General features: G+C 49.4%; 2 protein-coding genes across 2 annotated transcripts; one reads left to right on the top strand and one right to left on the bottom strand.

The window, feature by feature from the left end:
• The first annotated feature begins 2,187 nt into the window (after positions 1-2,187).
• Positions 2,188-7,062, top strand: LOC147980393 (uncharacterized). The gene is made up of 6 exons (XM_087515593.1): positions 2,188-3,283; positions 5,334-5,406; positions 5,494-5,817; positions 5,953-6,185; positions 6,628-6,825; positions 6,986-7,062. The coding sequence occupies exons 1-6, from the start codon at positions 2,188-2,190 to the stop codon at positions 7,060-7,062; spliced, it is 2,001 nt and encodes a 666-aa protein (XP_087371719.1).
• Positions 7,063-7,091: 29 nt separating this feature from the next.
• LOC125544882 (glutathione S-transferase 1-like) lies at positions 7,092-11,264 on the bottom strand. The gene is made up of 3 exons (XM_048708662.2): positions 10,960-11,264; positions 8,980-9,028; positions 7,092-7,869 (listed from the first exon to the last, which is right to left on the bottom strand). Exons 1-3 carry the CDS (start codon positions 11,107-11,109, stop codon positions 7,412-7,414), a joined length of 657 nt encoding a protein of 218 aa, XP_048564619.1. The 5' UTR covers positions 11,110-11,264; the 3' UTR covers positions 7,092-7,411.
• Positions 11,265-23,324: the final 12,060 nt, after the last annotated feature.

Genomic DNA, 23,324 nt, shown 5'->3' with positions numbered 1-23,324 from the left:
AGCTAGCTAGGTCGGGTATGCGAGCCACCGTCGGCCAAAGTAAAAGGCAAGGAAGGTTGCAAAGTTGTGTGTGAGCTCTGTGGCATGTGCGGTGCTGTTCTTTTTTCGTAGTGGTAGTGCTTACCAGACCCAGAGGGCCCTTGTATTCTTTTCCGAGGGAAAAGAAGAAATGGCAAATTAAAGTTGTATATCAAGCTAATGATGGTATGGTAGATAGGTTCTTTTGTTGAAAAGAAGGGAGACAATATATCTTGCATATACTCTTACATATGACTTTTTACCTCCAATGTTTATTATTAGAGGGCGCGGACATGACTTTTTACCTCCAATGTTTATTATTAGAGGGCGCGGACAGAGGGCACAAGTTGATTCAGCTCACGCATCGCCCTGGTTTAGAGCTCACAAGTCACACCTCGTCCCAACCTCAAGCATTCCTTGGTATGCCATGTCAACACCTCGACGCAACAAATAGTCTATGTCTTGTTACGGTGTCAAACCTCTTCATTGTGTGTCAACTCAATGTAAGTGTAGGGATGTCCATGCAAAGCTATATCAATCATACGGTGGTATGGTTGGTACTACCTCCATCCTGGTTTATTGGTCCTCTTTATAATTTATGTCAAATTTTAACTAAAGATTTAACTAATGGAATGTTAATGCATGTCAACAAAAGTTATATCATTGGATTCGTATTTGAACATAGTTTTCAATGATATAATTTTTGGTGACATGCATGAACATATTGCACAAAATACAATGGGTACCAATAAACCAGGACGGAGGTAGTACTTGGTATATTATTTTGTGGCGGGAGGGGGGGGGACAACATTTCTTGCACATACTTGGTAGGTCTCACTTTATACCCCTAATACTTTATTATCAGAGGGCAGAGACTCCCCCTCCTCCCACATGGTCCGGCCATTGAGCTCGCACATCGCCCTGATCTAGACCTCACACATCGTCCCACCTCAAGCTCATTCCTTGCTATGCCACCTCAACAAGTCGACACAACAAAGAGCCCATGCCTTGTTATGGTCTCGAACCTCTCTTCATCGCGCAGCAACTGGACGTCAAACCTCTCTTCATCGCGCATCAACTGGACGCCAAACCTCGTGCCTTGTTATGGTGTCAAACCTCATGCCTTGCTATGGTGTCAAACCTCATGCCAAAGAGGATATGCCTTGTTAATTGCAAAAAAAGCCCATGCCTTGTTATGGTGTCAAGCCTCTTCGTCGCGCATTTACTCGATGTCAAGTGTGGGAAGGTCGATGGTGAAGATATGTCAATTGTAGGATTGTATGGTTGATAGATTATTTTATGAAGAAGGGACAATATATCTTGCACATACTCGGTGAATCGTAATTTTACCATGATGTTTTATCGTAGGGTGAAGACAAAAGGCATTACCTGAACATTCATTCCATTGCCGAACAGGCTCCGTCTATTAGGAGGCTGGTGGAATGATCTAACAAGATAATGGCAAAATGCAAGGAGGGAAAATGCACGACTATTGTTGCGATGTATATCATGTGGAACATACTGAAGATTCCCTTGGGGGGTGGGGGCGCTTGCGCTGTTGTTGTGGTTTTCATTCTAGCACATTGCAAGCCTCCACATCATCAATCACATGCAAGTCCATCACATTGAATCTTTTCTAACACATGAAAAACCCTCTCCATCATCAAACACAAGCAAACCCTCCATGTCAATAGATTCTTTTACCTTTTACCTTTTAGCAACATATCATTTCACAGTTTATTGCTAAAAATCTCACAGCAACGCACGGGGTGTTATCTAATTATTATAACAGCACGCGTCTAGACAGACAAACATCGGGAGACTGTTAGACAACGTTACATACATGTCACGATCCCAACCAGGAGGTGGTGTTCGGCTGGTGTTAGGTGTTAGGCATAGAGATAGATTTGGTTGTTAGAGTTTAAACATATTACAATTGTAACTATCTCTATCTCCTTATCTCCTCTACAAGTAATCTCTCCTGAGATTCCCTCTCTGTACCGATCGTCCTGATCTCCTTGTATCGATCGTTGGGGTCGCGTCCCTCCTCTCCTTATAACGTGAATCACATCCCTCGAGAGAGGCAAGACGTTTTCCGCTATCGCACATGGTAGTCAGAGCCTTCCTTTTCCCATCTGAAGCTTCTGTCGAATCCATCTAAGCCTAGCCATGTCTTCCTCCTCCGCCTCCGGTGCCTCCTCCTCAAACCTCAATAGCCAGGTCACGGAGAAGCTGTCCCGCACGAACTACGTGCTATGGCGAACACAGTTCACCCCCCAACTGCGTGGCGCCGGCGTCTACGGCTACGTCGACGACACCACACCGGAGCCGGCGAAACTCCTCATCACCACCAAAGACGGCAAGGAGACTTCATCACCCAACCCTCTCCACCCTGTATGGGTCCGGGAGGACCAGCAGGTCCTTGGCTTCCTGCTGGCCAACCTCACAAAGGAGGTTCTGGTGACGGTGACCACGGTCACCACGGCGAGCGCGCTCTGGACGACGCTCGCTACCATGTTCTCGTCGCACTCGGCGAGCCGCATCAACAACATCCGCACCTCCCTCATCAACGCGCAGAAGGGTAATCTCTCGGTTGCCTCTTACTTTGCTGCTATGCGCGGATATGCAGATGAACTAGCCACGGCGGGCAAGGCCATCCAGGATGAAGAACTAGTCTCCTACATCATCCACGGGCTAGACACCGATTACCAGCCTCTGGTATCTGCTCTCGATGCTCGTGTCACCCCCGTCACACTCGATGAACTCTACGCCATGCTCTCCAACTTCGACCAGCGCATGGCTCATTACCACGGGTCCGGCGGCGACGGCTTCAAATCTTCAGCCAACATGGCGTCGCGTGGGCGGGGTGGCGGCTCCCGTTCACGTGGCCCTCCTCACAACAAAGGGCGATCTGGTGGCGGCGGCGGCAGTGACCGTGGCTCCTCTCCTCAGCGCGCGGGCGGCAGAGGCCGTGGCCGTCACGGTCGTGGCAGCGGCAACAGGACGCGCCCCGACACTCCACGATGCCAAATCTGCGGGAAACCTGGACACACAGCAAGGGATTGCTGGTACAGGTACGAAGAGGATGATGATGATTCCCAGGATGATGACAAGGTTGCTGCGGCGGCTGATGGGTCCTACAGCGTCGACACAAATTGGTACGTCGACAGTGGGGCCACAAACCACATCACCAATGAACTCGAGAAGGTGACCCTGAAGGAAAAATATTGTGGCAAGGATCAAATCCACACTGCTAGCGGAGAAGGTATGAGTATATGTCATGTTGGTCACTCAATATTTCGTACCCCTAGACGTAAACTACACCTTAGAAAATTTTTGCATGTCCCTAGCACATAAAAATCTTCTTTCTGTTCATCGCATTGCCATCGATAATCATGTTTTTCTCGAGTTTCACCCTTTTTTCTTTTTGATCAAGAATCAGGCAACGAGGGAAATACTCTATTGCGGTAGATGTGTTCGAGGGCTCTATCCGTTGATTCCAGAGTTTAGAAGATTCAATAAACAAGCTTGTGGTGCTATCAAGCTTACGTCCACACGATGGCACGATCGTTTAGGACATGCCTCTTTTTCTTTAGTTGAAAAGTTGCTTAGGAAAAATAAGCTCCCGTTTGAGCATCATGTTGAAACAATTTGTGATTCATGTCAACGAGCAAAAAGTCATCAATTACCATACCCCGTTTCTACTAGCGTTTCTATCAAACCTCTCCAACTTATTTTTTCTGATGTTTGGGGTCCAGCCCCACACTCTATTGGTAGACACACGTATTATGTCAGTTTTATTGATGACTACAGTAAATTTGATTGGATCTATCTTCTCAAATGAAGATCAGATGCGTTTCAAGTTTTCCAAAACTTTCAAGCTCTTGTTGAACGCAAGTTTGACAGCAAAATCATCGCTGTCCAATCAGACTAGGGGGAGTACGAAAAGTTGAACTCCTTCTTCCAAAACCTTGGTATCTCTCACCAAGTATCATGCCCACATGCTCACCAGCAAAACGGCTCAGCTGAACGCAAGCATAGACACATCGTAGAGGTAGGTCTTGCCCTTTTGGCAGGAGCCTCCATGCCTCTGATCAGGTTTTGGGATGAAGCATTCATCACTGATGTTCACATTATCAACATGCTACCCAGTCGTGTCATTAATAATGAAACTCTGGTAGAACGCCTCCTTCACACAAAACCAGACTACAAATCTCTTCGAGTCTTTGGGTGTGCATGTTGGCCAAACCTTCGTCCCTACAACAATCGCAAACTCATGTTTCGATCAAAACAGTGTGTCTTTCTAGGATACAGCGCCTAGCATAAAGGTGTAAAATGTCTCGATGTCTCCACTGGTCGCGTTTACATCTCACGTGACGTCGTATTCGATGAAACCAAATTCCCATTTGCTGATCTTCACCCCAATGCTGGCGCTCTTCTTCGAAAAGAAATCCTTCTTCTGCCTTCCCATCTCACTAGTTTTGATCAAGGGGGGCAAAATATTGATGATCAATTATTGACTAACTCATCTAATGATCTGCATGAGCTTTGTGTTGATGATACAGGAGAAATCCATGAAGAAATTGTTGTTGAAAAAAAATTCAGATGGACCATATTTTATGTGTCCCACCAGAGGAGACAGATCCTCCTCGGGATCTGTCCAGGGGCAGCAAATTAGATCTGCTCCGGGATCGCAGCCCAACGCAGGCGCAGGCGAGCATGCAGTCTTCCCCGATTCCCGTAGCGCCGGTCCCACAAGCGACACGCGGGCCTCGTCCGCTGGCTGCGCTGGCTCCCCTGCTCGCGCCAATCGCCGCCCTCCACTTGGCCGGCCCCAGGTGGCCCAGAAGTTGCGCGTCACCCCATCCAACCGGTGACGTACAAGAGGCGTAAAGGTACGCGGTCCAGGGAGGGCGCGGGGCCTGACGCGGGCCCGACCACCCCTGGCACGGAAACTCGCGCGGATCCAGCCCCTGACACGGCCCCTGGCGCGGAAACTCGCGCGGATCCAGGTGCAGATCCGACCGGCACGGAAATTCAAGTGGATGTGGCAGCTCCGGGATCTTCTGTGGCTGCTTCAGGCGTCCCGCCTCGCGTTTCAACCGCAGAAGATCCGACGCTGATGGGTGGCGCTGCTGCTACTGCTGCCGAATCCCTCTTGGGTTCTGGTCCAACCAATGATTTGGGAACTACGGGATCCTCTGTGGCAGCGGATACGAGTGCTCAGCAGCCACGTCGCACACGCCTTCAACAAGGGAAAATTCTACCTATCAACTACAAGCATATATCCAAGTATGGTATGGTTTGTTTCACAGGTGAACCAGATGAACCTAACACCCTTGAAGCAGCATTGTGTGATGATAGGTGGAAGAAAGCCATGAATGAAGAGTATATGGCATTGAAGAAAAACAAAACATGGCATTTGGTTCCCCCACAGCAAGGTAAAAATTTAATTGATTGCAAGTGGGTTTTCAGGATTAAAAGAAAAGCTGATGGAACTATTGATCGTTATAAGGCTAGGCTAGTAGCAAAAGGTTTTAAACAGAGATATGGTATAGACTATGAGGACACGTTTAGTCCAGTGGTAGAGGCTGCCACCATTCGTCTTGTCCTATATATTACTGTTTCCAGAGGATGGAGTCTCAGACAGCTTAATGTTCAGAACGCGTTTCTCCATGGTGTTCTGGAAGAGGAAGTGTACATGAAACAACCTCCTGGGTTTGAGAGTAAGAATGCTCCTTCATATGTATGCAAGCTTGATAAGGCACTATATGGGTTGAAACAGGCTCCAAGGGCATGGTATGCTCGTCTCTGTCACAAAATGCAAGCACTTGGTTTTGTTCCCTCTAAATCTAACACATCATTATTCATCTACAACAAGTCCAACACATGCATATTTGTTCTCATATATGTTGATGATATTATTGTAACCAGCTCATCTGATGAAGCTATCAGAGGACTTCTTAAGGATCTAAGTGCAGAATTTGCTCTAAAGGATCTTGGTGATTTGCACTATTTTCTTGGGATTGAGGTGAAGAAGCACAAAGATGGACTTCTGCTCTCTCAAGAAAAATATGCCACTGATTTGGTTAAGAAGGCTGGGTTACAGGGATGCAAGCCTTCCCCCACTCCATTGTCTAGTTCAGAAAAACTGTCTCTTGTAGAAGGTGAGCCCTTGAATCAAGAGGACAACACAAAATACAGGAGTTTGGTAGGAGCTCTTCAGTACCTTACGCTTACCAGACCGAATCTGTCTTTTGCTGTTAACAAAGTCTGTCAGTTTCTTCATGCACCTACCAATGTTCATTTGACAGCTGCAAAACGTATAGTTCGGTATGTGAAGGATACTCTGAACTTGGGACTGAACTTTAGCAAATCACCCTTCACTCTTGTCAGCAAGGTTGTCAGAATCGCGATTCTGTTATATGATTCTACGACTTTACGATCCAAACTAACCCCTATGATTCTACGATTTTAGTTCATAGAATCTACGTTTCTACGATCCTGATAGTGAAGATTCTACGATTTGCGATCTTACCATCGAAGCTCCGATCCGATTCAAAATCGTGATTCTGACAACCTTGCTTGTCAGTGCATTCTCTGACTCAGATTGGGCAGGCTGTCTTGATGACAGACGCTCCACTGGTGGCTTTGCAGTATTCTTTGGACCAAATTTGATATCATGGTGTGCACGTAAACAGGCCACTGTATCCAGGTCGAGTACAGAGGCAGAATACAAGGCATTGGCTAATGCTACACCTAAAATAATATGGGTTCAGTCTATGTTGAAGGAACTTGGTGTACAAAGTAAGCAAGCTCCCTGCTTATGGTGTGACAATCTTGGTGCTACATATCTCTCTACAAATCCGGTGTTTCATGTCAGGACAAAGCACATAGAGATTGATTTTCACTTTGTCAGAGAAAGAGTTGCTCAGAAACAACTTGACATTCGCTTTGTGCATTCCAGAGATCAACTTGCAGATGGATTCACAAAGCCCTTTCCCACAAGAAGCTTTGAAGACTTCAAGCATAATCTCAACTTAATGAAGTTGTGATTAAGGGAGGGTGTTAGACAACGTTACATACATGTCACGATCCCAACCAGGAGGTGGTGTTCGGCTGGTGTTAGGTGTTAGGCATAGAGATAGATTTGGTTGTTAGAGTTTAAACATATTACAATTGTAACTATCTCTATCTCCTTATCTCCTCTCCAAGTAATCTCTCCTGAGATTCCCTCTCTGTACCGATCGTCCTGATCTCCTTGTATCGATCGTTGGGGTCACGTCCCCCCTCTCCTTATAACGTGAATCACGTCCCTTGAGAGAGGCAAGACATTTTCCGCTATCGCACAGAGACAACCCGGCTTCTTTCGTGGATCCCGGTGAAAACTGTGCTAGACACTATTCTGAAAATACGGCTTCTTCAGTGCAGTGATCATCTGGACGGACGGCCTCGCCATCAGACCAGACCACCAGGCTTTCACATGCGGATACGCGTCGAACAAAGAAGCGTAGGGTGTAGCCGCCAGGCATGCGGTAGCAGACACATGGTTAAGGTCTGCGAGGCTGAGGAAGTCTCCAGCCAGGTACTTGCACTTGGTCAGGCGCGCCTCGTACACCTCCAGCACCTTCTTCAGTTTCACAAGGTTATCCTCGACAGTTTTCTGGTCAGTGGCTCGCCTGAACATAGGACGGACGAGGCACTCAAGGATAATGGGCTCCAGTGCGGCCGTGTACTGATGGGCCTCCACCTCGAGCCACACATCTACCATTGTTGATTCCTTGAGGTTGCCCTCCTTCAACAGCTCCGGTTTGTTCTTGCGGCATGTGTACTTGCAAATAGCACGCGATTCTAACAAGAAAAAAGAAACATAACCAGAGTTGTGATAATCAGCAACGGTAGTAACGCGGTTCTAACATAAATTGTTCTAAAGCAAACATAACGTATATGCATTTGCCTCGAATCCTGGATAACTAAGACATGTGATTTTTCTTCTCTTTTCTAGTTAAGCTGATGTTTTGAGCATACTAGAATAGGTTGATGACAATTCAGTACGTACCAAATGCCATTTCATTCTCATAAGATTGTGGGTCATCGTTTATCCAAGAACGACCACATCCCTTTCATAGAAATGATGTTGCGCTGTACTTCCCTATGATTAATTTGGTCCTCTGTGATTACTTTGGTTTCTATAATGAGAAAAACATTTCATTATTTGCCTAGTGGAAACATTGTTTCACATAGAAACCAAGTCCCAAAATCTGTACTCCTTTTTCTCTTTTGATGAAACAATGGGAGCTTACTGCCAAAGTGACTACAACATCAAGGAAAACATACAAATAATAAAATCGAAAAAGAAAACAAGAGCTGGCAAAGTGAAGGAGGGGGGGGGGGGGGGGGGGGGTCCTAATATGACAATTCAGTACTTAGCAAATGCCATTTCATTCTAATAAGATTGTGTGTCATCATTTATCCAAGAAATGATGTTGCGTTGTACTTCCCTATGATTTGGAACTCTGCGATTACTTTGGTTTCTATAATGAGAAAAACATTTAATTATTTGCCTAGTGGAAACATTGTTTCACATAGCAACCAAGTCCCAAAATCTGTACTCCTTTTTTTTCCTTTTGACGAAACAATGGGAGCTTGCTGCCAAAGTGACTACATAATTGATAAGGAAAACAAGAGCTGGCAAAGGGAGGGAGGGGGGATCCTAATATAATAACAGCTGACAATTATACATAATTGATATTTTTCTGCATCACGTCATCTTATACGGACAGCTTAGGCACCGTTTCAACAAAGGTGGAAAACTGGAAATGCCAGCTTAGAAACACTTTTGGGAAATAAGGCAGCAACATCAACAGCAAAGCAACAATAATGTCAGAGCATCTTGTCCCTTTTAAGTTTATATTCACGAGGGATGGAAAAGAGGCACATCTCCAAGTGTTAGCATCATACCCCAGACGTAGAAGTCACCATCCTGCAGAACTGGCATCTGACCAAAGGGCTGCAGAGGACCATATGAAGACAGTGAGGTTTTTGTCAATCAGATGTCACGCCTCTAAAAACAGGATTCATCAAATGCCACAGTTACTATAACACTAAGATCGGTTGGTCAAACCAATGTGAATAAGATAACATGCATAGATTTCCATTGTCTTCGTACAGACAAGTTGCTAAACGTACCCTGCAGTAGCAGGCTAATTGTATATATAGATACTAATTGCCATTCAACAAATTTAGCGACTATAAGGCTGGATAAAGCAGAGTGTGGAAAGATCTGCTCAAAGGCCGAATAAATGTTTAGAAGCCAAGTCTGAATTTCGAATAGTAGAATGGATGGTTTGTGCGGAGACAGTTGATCAGGTTCTTGGTGGCTTGGTGCTACTTGCAGAGTGCAGACCCAATTCTTTTGCTCAACATTGGTGGTGGTGAAAAAAGTAGTGCTCTTAAATCCTAATGGCTTAGATTATTCATGTAGTTAGTAGCAGTCGTCTGTTGGGCACTCTCGGCCCTTACAGAAAAGGCTTGTTTGAGTTAATTGCAAGAAACCACCACATTTGGGGCATCGTTTGCAAAAAACCATGAGGTCACTAATTTTTTGTAAAAGCCACCGCGTTTTCAGTAAACTTTTTGCAGAAAGCACTGATCACGGGCTTTGCTGCGTTTGATCACGTTTCCGACAGGTGGGGCCCGCTAGTCAGGAGCTGACTTGAAAAATATTGCCACGTGTGAGTCTTGACCAAGTCTTCTTCCTTCTCCTCTCTTCCACTCTCACACACATTACAACAAACAGGTTGTGTGCGTGAACTGGGAGGGGCAGGGCCCGACGCCGTCGGCTGGGACGGGGAAAGCGGAGCCGTCGGCCGGCGAGCAGCCGCCGCTCGTGTGCGTGGTGCAGAAGGACCCTCGTCCCGCGAGCACGCGCCCCGACGAAGAGAAGGACTGCCTGACGGCCCCGGTGAGGCGGCCACCCTTCTCCCGTGCGAGCACGCGCCCCGGCGAAGAGAAGGACGGCCTGACGGCTCCGGTGAGGCGGCCACCCTTCTCCCGCGCGAGCACGCGCCCCGGCGAGGCGTACTCCCTCCTCCAGCCCGAGCATGCGCCCCTTCCTTCCGACGAGGCGGCGTCCCTCCTCCCCGCGAGCATGCGCCCTGAGATCCGGTGAGCACGTGCCCCTGACCTCGCGCGCGAGCACGCCCTTCAACACGTCGCGGTACAGCCGTGCACGCCGGCCGCGTCCTCCGCCGCGGCCGTAGCAGTCTCCGCCGCCGACGGCACGACGCGCCCAGCGAGGCCGCAAAACAGAGGGAGTGTTGGAGGGAGCGAGGCCACCGTGTAGAGGCTCGGGCTCGCGAGGCCACTTGTGCCAAGAGCGCGGCGGCTGTTGCTCGCCGGGCGATGCAGCAGCGGGTGCCCTGGTCGTGGGTGTTGAGGGAGCGGCCGGCGGCGAGCAGCGGTGAGACTCTCCTCCATAGCCTACACACGACGGGGGAGGGGGTTGATTGCTTTTAGTTTTAAGATCTAAGGGTGTATATGTAAATGTTTTGCCAAGTCAGCTCCCGACAATTCGGTCCCACTTGTCAAAAAGTGATTAAACGATCTAAATCACTTGATCAGTACTTTTTGCAAAAAGTTTACTGAATGTGCGGTGCTTTTTGCAAAAAATTATTGACCTCGTGGTTTTCTGCAAACGATGCCTCAAATGTGGTGGTTTTGTGCAATTAACTCGGCTTGTTTTGATAACTACAGTAGTTGATTAGGTCCCCTGCTGAGGTCATAGTATGTTTCATGTGTTCGTTTCTGAGATTTTAGTCAGGGCTTCATATAAGGACAGCAAACAGGCATGGGTTTCAGGTGCACCGGAGACCCCTTTTGAGACTAGACTAGAAGCATATATGGAGGGCATTGCAAACTGAAGGCGGTAAGCATGCGTACGTTCCTGGCGAGGTGGTCGGGGGTCTTGTGCTCGCCGGCGCCGAAGTCGATGGGCACGACGTCGTACTCGACGCCGGCCTCCTCCAGGGCCGCCACGCACCTCGTCACGTTCCACGACATGGTCATGCCGTACAGCTTCACCAGAGCCATCGCCACGCCCTGTTACGACCCGATCTGGAGGGTAGGTGAGAGGAGTCAGGAGAGGAGAGCAGCTGAGAAAGGAGACGGCGGAGGTGAGAGGAGAGCACACGCTTCTCATTTCTTTTTAAACCCCAAGGTTTACACTTCTTTCTTCTTCCTTTTTTTTGTGAGAAGAACACAGCCACACACTTAAATAGCCACTAGGCCGATCCCACATTGGGCCACTCTCGGTCCCTCGTTACAAGGCCGACGGCCCACAGGCAGCTCTCTTGCACTGCAGGCGTGATAGCCTCGAAATCACTAATTGAGGAGCGTTCCTCGCAATGATTAGTTGGAGAACGCTTCGCACGTGCCAAGTGTCACGTGTGGAGCGGTCGGGAGACTTTTCCGAGGCGCTCCGCGCGCGACACTTGTCGCGCGTACGGCGTCTCCCGTGTTTTTCGGTTTCTGGTTTCCCTTTCTGTTTTTTTTTCACTTTAGTCCTTATACTTTTAATGTTTTATAAAATCTTTTGATCTGTTTTGAGATATGTTTTCTCTCTGGTGTGGGCGAACCGTCGTGGAGCACTGTTCTTTCTTTGCCGTCGTCTTCGTCCGTCGCGGCCGCCGCTCTTGTCGCGTGGTTACGGCGGCCCCTGTCCCGGCCGCCGCGCTTGTTGACTGGTTTTACGGCGGTCCTTCTTTAGCGTCGACCGCGCTTCCCCGTTCGCGTGATCGCCGTTCCCTACCGGTTGCCTTCGTGGGTTCCTTGTTTCCCTTTAACGTTTCTCTTTTTGTTCCCATTATATTTCCGGGATATGGAGATTTACGGGGTAGTTACGGGTGGGGACTACCAACACTATCAGATGTCAAGTTTCAACTGGGTTTTGTGTGATTAGTTCTTGATAATCATTGTGTTCCTTGCAGTTATGGCTTGTTCTTTTTGCCATATGCCTGGTGGCCCGTGTTCTTCTGTTGATTCTTCTGTAATGGGTTCAGTGTGGTCCTTGATCGGCGTTGTTGGAGGTGTGTTGTAAGAATACCATTTTATAATTGTTCAATTTTTGGCACACACGTTTATTTCTTTTGGTGCTGCTCATGTTGTCTAGGTTTTGATTATGATCCTTGTTTTGATTTGTTCTGCAGTATGTTCCGTGCAGTGTTAGAGCTCATCTTGCTCGTTACATCGAGGAGTGCAGGGCTTTAGCCATAAGGAGGGGTGACGAAGATACTGATCTTGCTTTTCAGTGCAATGAGGGTTATTTGTATGGTGTTTTGTTTAGTCATGGTCGGTTGAGGAGTAAATTCCATGGTCCTTCCTGGGAACGATTGGTCAGTGATTATGGTGTTCGTCCTCGTGATATAATGACCATTAGGCTTGAACACTATGGAACATGGATTGGTATTGATTTTAATCGTGTTGGTCGTGGAGATGCATTGTCTCCTTTACCTTCTGTTGGTAAGGTTTATTTTTAAGGAACTTTTTAGCTTGTTTTATTGCACATGATGATTTTTCTGTTCCCTTGAGACTGTGTAATTATATTTTGTAGCTCTTGATGGTTTGAGCGACTCCGAGATGGAACTTGTTGGGAGTTGTTATTACACCCGTGGTGTTTTTCTTAATTATCAGCAGATGTATTTCATGAGGTGTCAACTCTTTGATGATGTCTACATACCGTGTTGTCCTTTTGTTCACAGGATTGATTCCATGAATGTTAATGGTTATCATATGGTCAGATTTTGTTCCACTGTTTTTTCTTTGTTTCTGTTTATTTATTTATTTTTATTATCTCTTCTATTTATAGTTTTAAATTTTTGTTCTATTTTCTGATAGCTTGATGTTTTTGTCAGGTTATTCCTGATATTGTTGTGAGGAGTTTGAAGGAGTTTGTGACTTTTCCTAGGACTGGCGTTTTAACCCTTGAAGTTACTTTGGAATCTGGTGATGATGATGTATATGTGAGCACTCCTTGCTCCTACTTCATTGGCTTGGGTAGTAGAATGGTGTTCAAACATGAAGGTTTCAGTGATTTTCTCCAAGCATCGTCTATTGAAGTAAACATCTTGGTGCTGATAACTTTCAAAGAGCGTGATGGGAGGCTTGTTGTTATCTTCAATCTTCTGCCGCGGTGATGTTAGTTATAGCCTTTGAACATAAATGGATTTTGTTTAAAAATCTATTCTACGGGTTAATGTTGTCTTGATATATGAAACGATATGAACCTAAGAACCTAAGTGTTCATTGCTGTTGTATGTTTGTAAAAGAGGTATGGTTGTGCATCTCTTTTAAAGATGTTTGAGGGAGTCCTGGATTAGGGGGTGTTCGGATAGCTGGACTATACCTTCGGCCGGGCTCCCGGACTATGAAGATACAAGATTGAAGACTGCGTCCCGTGTTCGGAAGGGACTTTCCTTGGCGTGGAAGGCAAGCTTGGCGATATGGATATGTGGATCTCCTACCATTGTAACCGACTTTGTGTAACCCTAACCCTCTCCGGTGTCTATATAAACCGGAGGGTTTTAGTCCGTAGGACAACATACACAACAACAATCATACCATAGGCTAGCTTCTAGGGTTTAGCCTCTCCGATCTCGTGGTAGATCTACTCTTGTACTACCCATATCATCAATATTAATCAAGCAGGACGTAGGGTTTTACCTCCATCGAGAGGCCCCGAACCTGGGTAAAACTTCGTGTCCCTTGCCTCCTGTTACCATCCGGCCTAGAAGCACAGTTCGGGACCCCCTACCCGAGATCCGCCGGTTTTGACACCGACATTGGTGCTTTCATTGAGAGTTCCTCTGTGTCGTCGCTGTTAGGCTTGATGGCTCCTACGATCATCAATAGCGATGCAGTCCAGGGTGAGACCTTCCTCCCCGGACAAATCTTCGTCTTCGGCGGCTTCGCACTGCGGGCCAATTCACTTGGCCATCTGGAGCAGATCGAAAGCTATGCCCCTGGCCGTCAGGTCAGATTTGGAAGCTTAAACTACACGGCTGACATCCGCGGGGACTTGATCTTCGACGGATTCGAGCCACTGCCGAGCGCGCCGCACTGTCACGATGAGCATGATCTAGCTCTGCCGCCGAACAGTGCCCTGGAGGCTGCACCCGCATCGGCTTCGACCCTTAATTCGGAGCCAACTGCGCCGATCGAGGATGGGTGGTTGGACGCCGTCTCGGGGGCTGCGATCCCAACGGCGATCGAGCCGAACACCAGCCCCGCACTCCGCGAGACTCGTGACTCCAAGGAGCCAGACTCCTCTACGGACTCCGAACCCTCCGCACCCCTGCCGATCGAATCCGATTGGGCGCCGATCATGGAGTTTATTGCCGCGGATATCTTTCAGCACTCGCCTTTCAGCGATATTCTGAAGACACTGAAGTCTCTCTCTTTATCAGGAGAGCCCTGGACGGACTACGGTCAGCAAGGTTGGGGTACGGACGATGAAGAAATTCAAATCCCACCCACCACCCACTTTGTAGCCACTGTCGACGATTTAACCGACATGCTTGACTTTGACTCCGAAGACATCGACGGTATGGACGTCGATGAAGGAGACGATGAAGAACCAGCGCCTATTAGGCCCTGGAAAGCCACCTCGTCATATGACATATACATGGTGGACACCCCAAAAGAAGGAGATGGCGATGGAACAGCGGAGGATGACCCCTCCAGGAAACAGCCTAAGCGCCGGCGTCAGTGGCGCCGCTCAAAATCTCGCCAAAACAAATACGGTGATTCCAGCACGGGAGATAATAATACTCCGAAAAGTGCCGAAGAGAACCCCCTCCAGCAAGATTTAGCACAGGAGGATGGAGAAACCAGCCCTCATGAGAGAGCGGCAGACAGAGAGGTCGAGGACGATAATTATATGCCTCCCTCCGAAGACGAGGCAAGCCTTGAAGACGACGAATTCGTCGTGCCAGAGGATCCCGTCGAGCAAGAGCATTTTCAACGCAGGCTTATGGCCACGGCAAGAAGCCTCAAGAAAAAACAACAACCGCTTAGAGCTGATCAAGATTTGCTAGTCGACAGATGGACTGAAGTCCTTGCGGCCGAAGAGCATAAACTCGAACGCCCCTCCAAGAGCTACCCAAAGCGCAGGTTGCTACCCGATTAGAGGAGGAAGCACTTAAACCTACATCACCCGCACTCGATACGACCGACCGGTCACCTCGTGGCCGCGACAGAGAGGCCTCTCGGCCCTCCACTCAAGCCGCACCCCGTACCAAGGCACGGGAAAATGCGCCGGACCTGCGAGATATGTTGGAGGACAAGGCAAGGCAAACAAGATCGATCTACGGATCGCGTGGGCGCCCCACGACTCGAGACGGTAACCGTCACGCCGGCCACAAATTCGGCAGGGCCGAGCACAGTAGACAAAGCTCATTGGAGCTACGTCGTGATATAGCCCAGTACAAAGGCGCCGCACACCCACTATGCTTCACAGACGAAATAATGGATCATCAAATCCCCGAGGGTTTCAAACCCGTAAACATCGAATCATATGATGGCACAACAGATCCTTCGGTATGGATCGAGGATTATCTCCTTCATATCCACATGGCCCGCGGCGATGATTTCCACGCCATCAAATACCTCCCACTCAAGCTTAAAGGACCAGCTCGGCATTGGCTTAACAGCTTGCCAACAGGATCAATCAGTTGTAGGGAGGACCTGGAAGCCGCATTCCTCGACAATTTCTAGGGCACTTATGTGCGACCCCCAGATGTCGATGACCTAAGTCACGTAATTCAGCAGCCAGAGGAATCGGCCAGGCAATTCTGGACATGGTTCCTAACAAAAAAAATCAAATAGTCGACTGCCCGAACGCTGAAGCCCTAGCAGCCTTTCAAGCACAATATCTGTGACGAGTGGCTTGCCCGGCACCTTGGACAGGAAAAGCCGAAACCTATGGCAGCACTCACGACACTCATGACCCGCTTTTGCGCGGGAGAAGACAGTTGGCTTGCTCGTAGCAACAACATGACCAAGAACCCTGGTAATTCGGATACCAGGGACAGTAGTGGCAGGTGACGTCGCAACAAGCAGAAGCGCCGCATTAACGGCGACAATGCTGAGGATACGTCCAGTTTGGATCGAATACTCGACCGCTTGTGCTAGATACATGGCACCCCCGAAAAGCCGGCCAATCACACCAACAGGGATTGTTGGGTGTTCAAGCAGGCAGGCAAGTTAAATGCCGAAAATGAAGACAAGGGGCTGCATAGCGATGACGACGAGGAGCCCCGGCCGCCGAACAACAGTGGACAGAAGGGTTTTCCCCCACAAGTGCGGACGGTGAACATGATATACGCAACCCACGTCCCCAGAAGGGAGCGGAAGCGCGCGTTAAGGGACGTATATGCGGTAGAGCCAGTCGCCCCAAAGTTCAACCCATGGTCCTCCTACCCGATCACCTTTGATCGAAGGGACCATCCCACTAGCATCCGTCATGGCAGATTTGCCGCATTGGTTCTAGACCCAATTATTGACGGATTTCATCTCACTAGAGTCCTTATGGACGGCGGCAGCAGCCTGAACCTGCTTTACCAGGATACAGTGCGGAAAATGGGCATAGATCCCTCGAGGATTAAGCCCACCAAAATGACCTTTAAAGGCGTAATACCAGGTGTAGAGGCCAGCTGTACAGGCTCAGTCACACTTGAAGTGGTCTTCGGATCTCCGGATAATTTCCGAAGCGAGGAGTTAATCTTCGACATAGTCCCATTCTGTAGTGGCTATCACGCACTGCTCGGGTGAACCGCATTCGCCAACTTCAACGCGGTACCGCACTACGCATACCTTAAGCTCAAAATGCCAGGACCTCGAGGAGTAATTATGGTCAATGGAAACACCGAACACTCCCTCCGAACGGAGGAGCACACGGCGGCCCTTGCAGCGGAAGTACAAAGCAGCCTCTCCAGGCAGTTCTCCAGTCCGGCCATTAAACGACCGGACACCGTCAAGCGCGCCCGGAGTAACCTACAACAAGACCGCCTGGCACGATCCGAGCAGGCGTAGCAATGCAGCCCTAACCCCAGCCCTCGCAAAAAGGCGACGCCAGTGCTTCGCGTACATAACTATGCTCTAGAAATACCATGGGTACAGGGGGAGGGGCACCATCACGGCACGCCCGAAATACGGCTTAAACCGCACCAGGGGCTACCGATTTTTTTTTAATTTTCTCTTACTTTCAAGACTCCATTCTTCGGAAGGCCTGTTCGGCAGTTCAATTGCCGCACAAACGATGCAATAACCAGGGAAGCAGACAAGCCACACCGCATTACGGAACTCCCAGGTGGTCTCTATCACGAGCAGTATACCTGTTTCGCATATCATTCTGCAGCCTGCCCCTGGAGCAGACATGTTAAATAGTCCAACCTTTTGCTTATCGCATTATTTGTATCGTTCTGCTTTGATCGCAGCCCTTTTTAATAAACAATGCATAGCTTTTGTCTATTTTTGCATTACTCTTTTTTTTCTATATATATATATGTTCCTTAACGACATGTTGCACCCGTACACGTTGGTACGACCAAAATACGCCAGGGGCTTTAGTACCCCTCAATATGGTGTGAGAAGTCCGAACACTTTAACAAGTGCGGCACCCCGAACTTATAGCATTATATGCATCGGCTCCGAATCATGTCTTGGGTCAATAGTTGGGTTTGCCTGGCTCCTATATTTTGGCGCCTTACGTTCCGCTATATCGGCTAAGGTAGCACTAGGAGAACCACTGCGATTGTGCCCTAGTTGAGCTGGGTCGAGAACCTCAGTGGAGAAAGCTAAAACTGACTGTCATGATGAAGCGAGAGCTGGTCGCTGTTCGAGAGGTTTTTCGACTCCCTAAAGACTTATGCCGCTTAGAGCGAGGAGTCGGCTCTGTCCGGCCAAGGCGTGGATAGCGCCCCGAACTCGGTCTTCCGAATACCAGGGGCTTCGCCGAAATTTAAAATTATAGAATTCTATGGCTAAGTGAGAGTGTTCATGCATTATAGTCCGATTGCCTTGTTCGTTGGGCTGAGCACCTCCCTCGAAGGACCCAAACATGGGAAAAAGAGCGCTCAGGTTTATCCCCGAACACCCCAGCACAAGCGGCACGGGGGCAGAAGCCGACGACCCGCCATCTCTCAGAATTGATAAACAGCCACACAGAAGGTAATATTTTAAATTCCAACAGCATTGCTCAGCGCATATGAACAAGTTTTCAGCGCACAGGACAAAACGAGCGAGTTTTACTCAAAAAATACATCCTTGGAACATTCATCCGCCACAAGGCAGGCACCCTTCAGAACATCCTTATAGTAATTCTCGGGCTTGCGATGCTCTTTCCCCGGTGGTGGCCCGTCCTTCACAAGCTTCTCAGCATCCAGCTTGCCCCAGTGCACCTTAGCACGGGCAAGGGCCCTACGGGCACCTTCAATGCAGACGAAGCGCTTGATGACTTCGAGCCTTGGACAGGCCTCCACTAGCTGCCGCACCAGCCCAAAATAGCTCCCAGGCAGAGCCTCTCCAGGCCACAGCCGAACTATGAGGCCCTTCATGGCCTGTTCGGCAGCCTTGTGGAGCTCGACCAGTTGCTTCAGCTGGTCGCTCAGGGGCACGGGGTGTCCGGCCTCAGCATACTGAGACCAGAACACCTTCTCTGTCGAGCTGCCCTCCTCGGCTCGATAGAATGCGGCGGCATCGGATACACTCCGGGGAAGATCTGCGAACGCTCCTGGAGAGCTCCGGATTCGGGTAAGTAACAAGTAACTCACGTTTATGTGTTTGCTTTGCATAAAGAATGCCTTACCCGCCGCTATCTTCTTCACCTCATCCAACTCCTGCAGGGTCTTCTGGGATTCGGCCTTGGCAAACTTGGCATTTTCAATAGCCGGCGTCAGCTCGGACGCTCGCGTCTTTGAGTCAAGCTCCAAACTCTCATGTTTTTTCATGAGAACCTGGAGCTCTTGCCGCACCTTGCCAACCTGGGCCTCATACTTCTCCCGCTCGGTGCGCTCCGTGCCCACCCTCTTCTCGGCCTCGAGCAGCGCTTGCTTAAGGGTCGCCACCTCAGACGTGGCCCCTACAATAGCCAAGATAATCCTGTCATTTTTTGCAATTGCACCTTTTTATATATATTTAAACAAGGTATTTCTTACCTTCATTGTCCTCGAGCTGCTTCTTGGCACGCCCGAGCTCTTGCTCGGACCGCTCGAGGTTCTGCTTCAGCGTGTCCACTTCCACAGTCAGTGTGGCGGACGCAAGCAGAGAAGCTTGCATACGCATATTGACTCCTTTTTGTTAGACTCCTGCGAATTTTATTTGATCCTCTATTCGGCTTTTCTTCCCGAACGCCAAACAGAGCATCAGGGGCTACTGTCTATGTGGTAATATTATTTACACATTCTTTAACTTACCTCAAAGCCTGTTAAAAGGCTAGTACAAGCTTCAGTCAGTCCGCTCTTGGTGGACTGAACCTTCTGGACCACCGCACTCATAATGGCGCGGTGCTCCTCGTCGATGGAGGCGCCTTAGAGCGCCTCCAACAGATTGTCCGGCGCCTCCGGTTGGACGGGGGTCACCGGCACGGTGGACTTGCTCCTCTTGGAAGGAGGTCCCCCGCCAGACTCTGGAACCTTTGAAGGTTCCGGAGCGGTGTCCGGCTTAGAGCCGGACTTGGAGCCCTGGGGGGTTTTATCCCCTTTACTCCTGGAGTCCGGGAGGTCGCCTTGCGGCGCCTCCAGGACCACCTCCTCCCGGATTGGAACCTGTTGAGACAATACTTCGGCGTCGTCCGTAGGGTGGGGGGAGGAAGCCGTCGGAAGCGAATTCACATCCGACGAGTCCAGTGAACCACTCGACGATGCGTCGAGCTGGTCTTTGGGTGGGCTGCATAATCATATTCGACATAAGGGAAAGCTGTGCAATAAAGGAATACTATGAATTACTCTAGTCTCCGGATACTTACGATTTCGCCAGGGGCTTGGCCCTGAGCGGCCACTCTTCTCCACCGTTGTCGGCGTCGGTGGAGTAGTCCGGGGGAAGGGTTCTCCCCTTCTTGGACCCTCCGGCCTCCGCAGAGAGGGCGGCCTTCCTTTTCTTCTCTCCTCCTGCTAGAGGGGGAGAGGTCTCTTCTTCTTCCTCCTCGTCTTCACAGGAGGAATGCGCCTCGGAGCCGTCGGATGATGGATCCGACACCTCCTGGCGCCGGGCACTCTTTCGAGTCCCTGTGGCCTTCTTCTCCGGCACCACATAGGGTGCCGGAACCAACAGCTTCGCCAAGCGGGCATCAGCTGGGTCTTCGGGCAAGGGAGCCGGACAGTCGATCTGTCCGGACTTCGCCTTCCAACTCTGTCAAAGGTAAGGGAGCTTAGATCCCACATTGAGTTAAACTATGGAAAACTAATACCCTGTAAAAGGTACAAACTACTTACCGCGCTAGCATGATGCTACGCGCTGGATCCGCGATCCTCGGTGGTGTATGCGGGAGCCTCGGTGCCCTTGAAAAGCACCTTCCATGCATCTTCGTATGTCGTGTCGAAGAGCCTGCTCAGAGTTCGGTGCTGCGCCGGGTTGAACTCCCACAGATTGAAGGCCCGTTGTTGACACGGGAGGATCAGGTGGATGAGCATAACCTGGACTACATTGACAAGCTTGAGCTGCTTGTCCACCAGGGTTTGGATGCATGTTTGCAGTCCAGTCACCTCTCCTTTGTTGCCCCACGACAGGACCGTCTCTTTTCAGGACATGAGCCGCGTTGGGGTCCGGACCGGAACTCAGGGGCTGCGACCCACTCAGGGTCGCACGGCTCGGTGATGTAAAACCACCCCGATTGCCACCCCTTCAGGGTCTCCACAAAGGAGCCCTCGAGCCATAAGACGTTGGGCATCTTGCCCACCATGGCGCCTCCGCACTCCGCCTGGTTGCCGCGCACCACCTTTGGCTTGACATTGAAAGTCTTGAGCCAAAGGCCGAAATGGGGGCAGATGTAGAGGAAAGCCTCACACACGATGATAAACGCCGAGATGTTGAGGATGAAGTTTGGGGCCAGATCATGGAAATCCAGGCCGTAGTAAAACATGAGTCCCCGGACGAATGGGTGGATCGGAAAGCCCAGTCCGCGGAGGAAGTGGGGAAGGAACACTACCCTCTCATGGGGCCTTGGGGTGGGGAGGAGCTGCCCCTTTTCAGGAAGCCGGTACGCGATGTCGTTAGACAAGTATCCGGCCTTCCTCAGTTTTTTGATGTGTCCCTTCGTGACGGAGGAGACCATCCACTTGCCCCCCGCTCCGGACATGGATGGAGAAGGTTAAGGTGGGGAGTGCGGACTTGGGCGCTGGAGCTCGAGTGCGCGAGAATGGATAGGCAAAGGAGGAAGAAGGCGTAGGTGAAAAGGTGGATCCTTATCCCCTTATATGGGCGGACGCAACTGTGTGTCGCCACCAGCCTGGTAAAACTCGCTTATCTCCAAGCACCGTAATCAATGGTGCGGTTGGGTTACCCACGCCTGTATTGATGAGAATCCCGGAATAAGGGGACACGATCTCTGCTTTAACAAGACGTGCCAAGGAAACCGCCTCGCATGATGCGCTGAGGTCGGATAATGAAACGACTCGGATAAAGGCTTGGCCGTGGTGTGTCGCACTACGGAATACGTCAGCAGATTAGATTTGTGTAAATATTATTCTCTCTATGGCAATATGTGGAAACTTATTTTGCAGAGCCGGACACTATCTTTGTGTTCAAAATCTTCTATGAAGTACTTGGAGGAGGAACCCGCCTTGCAATGCCGAAGACAATCTGCGCGCCGGACTCGTCGTCATTGAAGCCTGGTTCAGGGGCTACTGAGGGAGTCCTAGATTAGGGGGTGTTCGGATAGCCGGACTATACCTTCGGCCAGGCTCCCGGACTATGAAGATACAAGATTGAAGACTTTGTCCCATGTCCGGAAGGGACTTTCCTTGGCGTGGAAGGCAAGCTTGGCGATACGGATATGTGGATCTCCTACCATTGTAACCGACTTTGTGTAACCCTAACCCTCTCCGGTGTCTATATAAACCGGAGGGTTTTAGTCCGTAGGACAACATACACAACAACAATCATACCATAGGTTAGCTTCTAGGGTTTAGCCTCTCCGATCTCGTGGTAGATCTACTCTTGTACTACCCATATCATCAATATTAATCAAGCAGGACGTAGGGTTTTACCTCCATCGAGAGGGCCCGAACCTGGGTAAAACTTCATTTCCCTTGCCTCCTGTTACCATCCGGCCTAGACACACAGTTCGGGACCCCCTACCCAAGATCCGCCGGTTTTGACACCGACAATGTTCTTTTGGACAGATGTTATTTAATTGGGGTTATAGTTTTGAATACAGTAGAGGCACATGTGTTGTTTACTCTGAGGCACAGATGTGTATCTCTTTTATGTGAGGCACGTGGATTAAGTAAATGAAGGCGCGTAATAGAAGTCAGTGCAGGCATGGTCGTGAGGAGGCACGGGTATACTGAGAGCTACGTGTGTGCAGCACCAAAGTTGTACGGGCGAGATACTATGGGTTTTATGCGAGAGGCACGTGCGTGTGTAGGACTTAGAGTTGCTGTTGGTTTTATGTGAGGCACGTGGATTGAGCAAAACGGAGGCATGGAATTATAGTCAGTACAAGCACGGTTGTGGAGGTACGGGTATAGTGAGAGATGCATCTGTGCAGCACCAAAGTTGCATTGGCGATCACGCGTGCGGAGCACGTAGAGTTACTTTGGGTTTCAAGTGAGGCACGTTGATCAAGCAAACAGAGGCACTGCAGTCAGTACAAGCAAGGTTGTCTGGAGGCACAGTTTTGAACCCACTTGCTGGTGTCAAGATTCTAGAGGCACGGATGTACGACAGTAGAGGCATCGGTCCGAATATCTGGTTAGAGGGGCTTGGTTAATGATGCACATGTGTGTAGTCTCTAGGGTCACGGGTGCGTGGCACCACAGGCACGGATTGAGTAGACACTTAGTGAGTCACGCTTATAAATAGGTCAGTTGCACACAGTAGTGTAGTTTTGTGGCATCGTGCAGAACTGGTGTACGGAGAGGAACCTGTGTACAATAGCTAGGATGTTCTGAATGGACAGAGCGGTTTTGATGTGAAATGGAGGCAAGGATTTTTTTCAATGTGGTTAAGGTAACAAAGTTCTCGTCGCTTGTGACAGTGTACCGAATGATCTTCTGCAATATTTATGAATTGATCACGCCAATGTTTAATAA

This window comes from Triticum urartu, chromosome 3A, assembly GCF_056163025.1.
Source record: "Triticum urartu cultivar PI428250 chromosome 3A, HENAU_Tu73, whole genome shotgun sequence".
Taxonomy (NCBI): domain Eukaryota; kingdom Viridiplantae; phylum Streptophyta; class Magnoliopsida; order Poales; family Poaceae; genus Triticum; species Triticum urartu.
Note: the sequence above shows the minus strand (reverse complement) of the source record. Positions and strands in the feature narration are given on the sequence as shown.